This window comes from Puntigrus tetrazona, unplaced genomic scaffold (assembly GCF_018831695.1).
Source record: "Puntigrus tetrazona isolate hp1 unplaced genomic scaffold, ASM1883169v1 S000000106, whole genome shotgun sequence".
Classification (NCBI taxonomy): Eukaryota; Metazoa; Chordata; class Actinopteri; order Cypriniformes; family Cyprinidae; genus Puntigrus; species Puntigrus tetrazona.
Window position 1 is genome coordinate 137,501 of NW_025047783.1, and position 2,500 is coordinate 140,000.

General features: G+C 30.4%; 1 protein-coding gene across 1 annotated transcript in view; it reads left to right on the top strand.

The window, feature by feature from the left end:
• LOC122332531 (WD repeat-containing protein 7) overlaps positions 1-2,500 on the top strand; it is a 95,658-nt gene that overhangs the window by 37,553 nt on the left and 55,605 nt on the right. The window contains 1 exon segment of the mRNA XM_043229852.1: positions 2,424-2,483. Coding sequence (XP_043085787.1) covers positions 2,424-2,483 — 60 coding nt within the window.

Below are 2,500 nucleotides of genomic sequence, written 5' to 3' on the forward strand. Positions count from 1 at the left end.
CTCGTATTGATCCGGACGGGTTTGTGAAACTGTGCTTAGCTTGTGTTATTAAGTGTTTTTTAATGGAGTCGTTCTTTAAATCGCGTGCCGAGATAAAAGCAGAGCGTGTGCCGGAGGAAGCGGGGATTTAGAGAAACAAACGCAGACGTTTTTAGCAGATTTGGCCTTGTGTTACAGAGCTGTCGGGATGAGGGAACAAGTTCCAGTCTGACAGTGTTCAAGAGGCCTGCACGTTATTTTAGTCAACAGGGAAACGGATAGCAGTTTTGTTTTATATTGGCATGTTTTTAAATGTAAAAATGTAAAAAAATGTATATATATATATATATATATATATATATATATATATATATATATATATATTATTTTTTTTTTTTTTTTTTTATTTATTTTACATTTTTCAAAATTATTTAGTATTTTAAAACTTAATAACTTAATAAAAATAACATATATATAAATATAAAGTGTATATATAATAATAAAGTTGTTTTTATGGTCATGTACTTTTAAGTGAAATGATTTTAATTAATTATTCATTTATTTATATTTATTTGTCATTTAATTTAATTTCTAACATATATCAGAGTAACTTTTATTTGGCAGAGCAGATTCAGACCGTTTAATTCAAGAATTGTTAAAAATGTAAAAAATAAAATGCAAATAATAATAAGAATATTAATGGAAAGCGATTGAAATGATTAACTACATTAACCAGCATTCATAAATAAATAAACACAAATTTAGCCAAGGTGAGTAATTTTCTAAATGTTTTTGGAACATATGTAAATAATATTTTACTAAATTAATGTCTTCCTCAGTTGTTTTCCAACTATTTAAGCATCCATTAATAAAGACAAATCTGCTTGAAATGTTTTGTTTTCTGAGAAATTTGGCAAATTTATTTTGATTCATTTCTTCATGCCTCCTTCCATTTATTTTTAATTTCTCTTTAATTTGTCTTAATTGGTCTCAAACTTAATTTAACCTCATGCAACCTGGACGAACTCGAAGTTTAAACATTTGCTGTGTACTTCAATATTATAATAATTCAAAAATGCGTAGTGCAAATGATTTTTGGATGCTACTAATATACCTAAAAATGCTTCTTTTTTTTGTTTGTTTTATTGCATTTTTGAAGGTGAGCCGTTGAACAGATTTCCTTCTGAATGTGATGAATTTCCTAATGGACGTGACTGCTGAAAAATACCAGCTCTGTCACAGCAGCCAGTATACACTGACCACTAAAACTGTGTAGAAATCTAGAAACGTGTTTGTTTGTGATCTTCTCTCTTCATCCAGGACGGGGTGTCTCTGTCTGCATGCATGGCTTCGCTCTGCCATCTCTCTCTCTCTCTCTCCCTCTCTCTCTCTCTCTCTCTCTCTCAAAGGCTCATGGGATTTGTAGTTCTTGCTCACTCAGTCAAGCGATCAGAAATATTCATAAACGCGTGTTTCAAGGACTGCATCTGTCATGTGTGTAAGACTGGAGAATGAGCTGAAGGCTTTCCAAAGGTGTCTTCTGTTCTTTTTATTTTCTGTTTCTTCTCATTTCTGCTGGACACAGACAGGGGGAACGTGACAATCTGATCATTTCATTTTTAATTTTTCAGGTGCTGTGAAGTGCCTTATGGCTTAATGGAAAACATTTTAGTAAAATACTAATTCAGAATACATTTCAACTTATTTTATAAAACATTTACTATGGTAGCTGTAGTTTCCACCTAAATACCATATTAAATTACTATAATAACTTATAGTTACTTATTAACGTTTATGATTGTCAGATGATTCTACTGCAGTATAATAACTCATTTATTGCATTAAATGACTTTAAATTGACACCTTTTGTTTAAAAATATTTTTTAATAATTATTTTGAATGCTGCTTTATGAACTATATTATATTTCAAACTTTGTACTTCTATAAATACATATTGTCTGCAGGGTTATTTATTATGAGCTAGTAAAGACTTAATCTTTAATTTGAATATTATATATAATATATTAAAAATAGTAATATATATATATATATATATATATATATATATATATATTTATGAATAATGAATTAACATAAACTTGTAATTGTCTTTATATATAATAATTATAAACATTTGTATAATTTATATGGATATATTTTAATATTTTTGTCACCTACCCAGTCATATTTTGTTGGTTTACCACACATAAGGATTTATTTTCCTTACACTACCCATAATAACAGTGCGTCTCTGATAGCGTTTCGATTTTCATTTCCTGTGTTCCTGTGATTTCTGTACCAGTGTTTTCAGTTTATTTTCTTTAATTCTGCTGCTCAGTTCCACTAACACTGCTGGAGGCCTTTCTTTATCTCCCTCTCTTTCTCTCTCTCTCTCTCTCTCTCTCTCTTTCTCTGTTTCACGTCTCTTCTTCTCTCTTCACAAGCTGCGGTCGCTGCTCCGTCTTCTGGTTCAGGAGTGTCTCACTCTCCCTCAGTCAATGAAGGTATTCTGTCTCTGAAT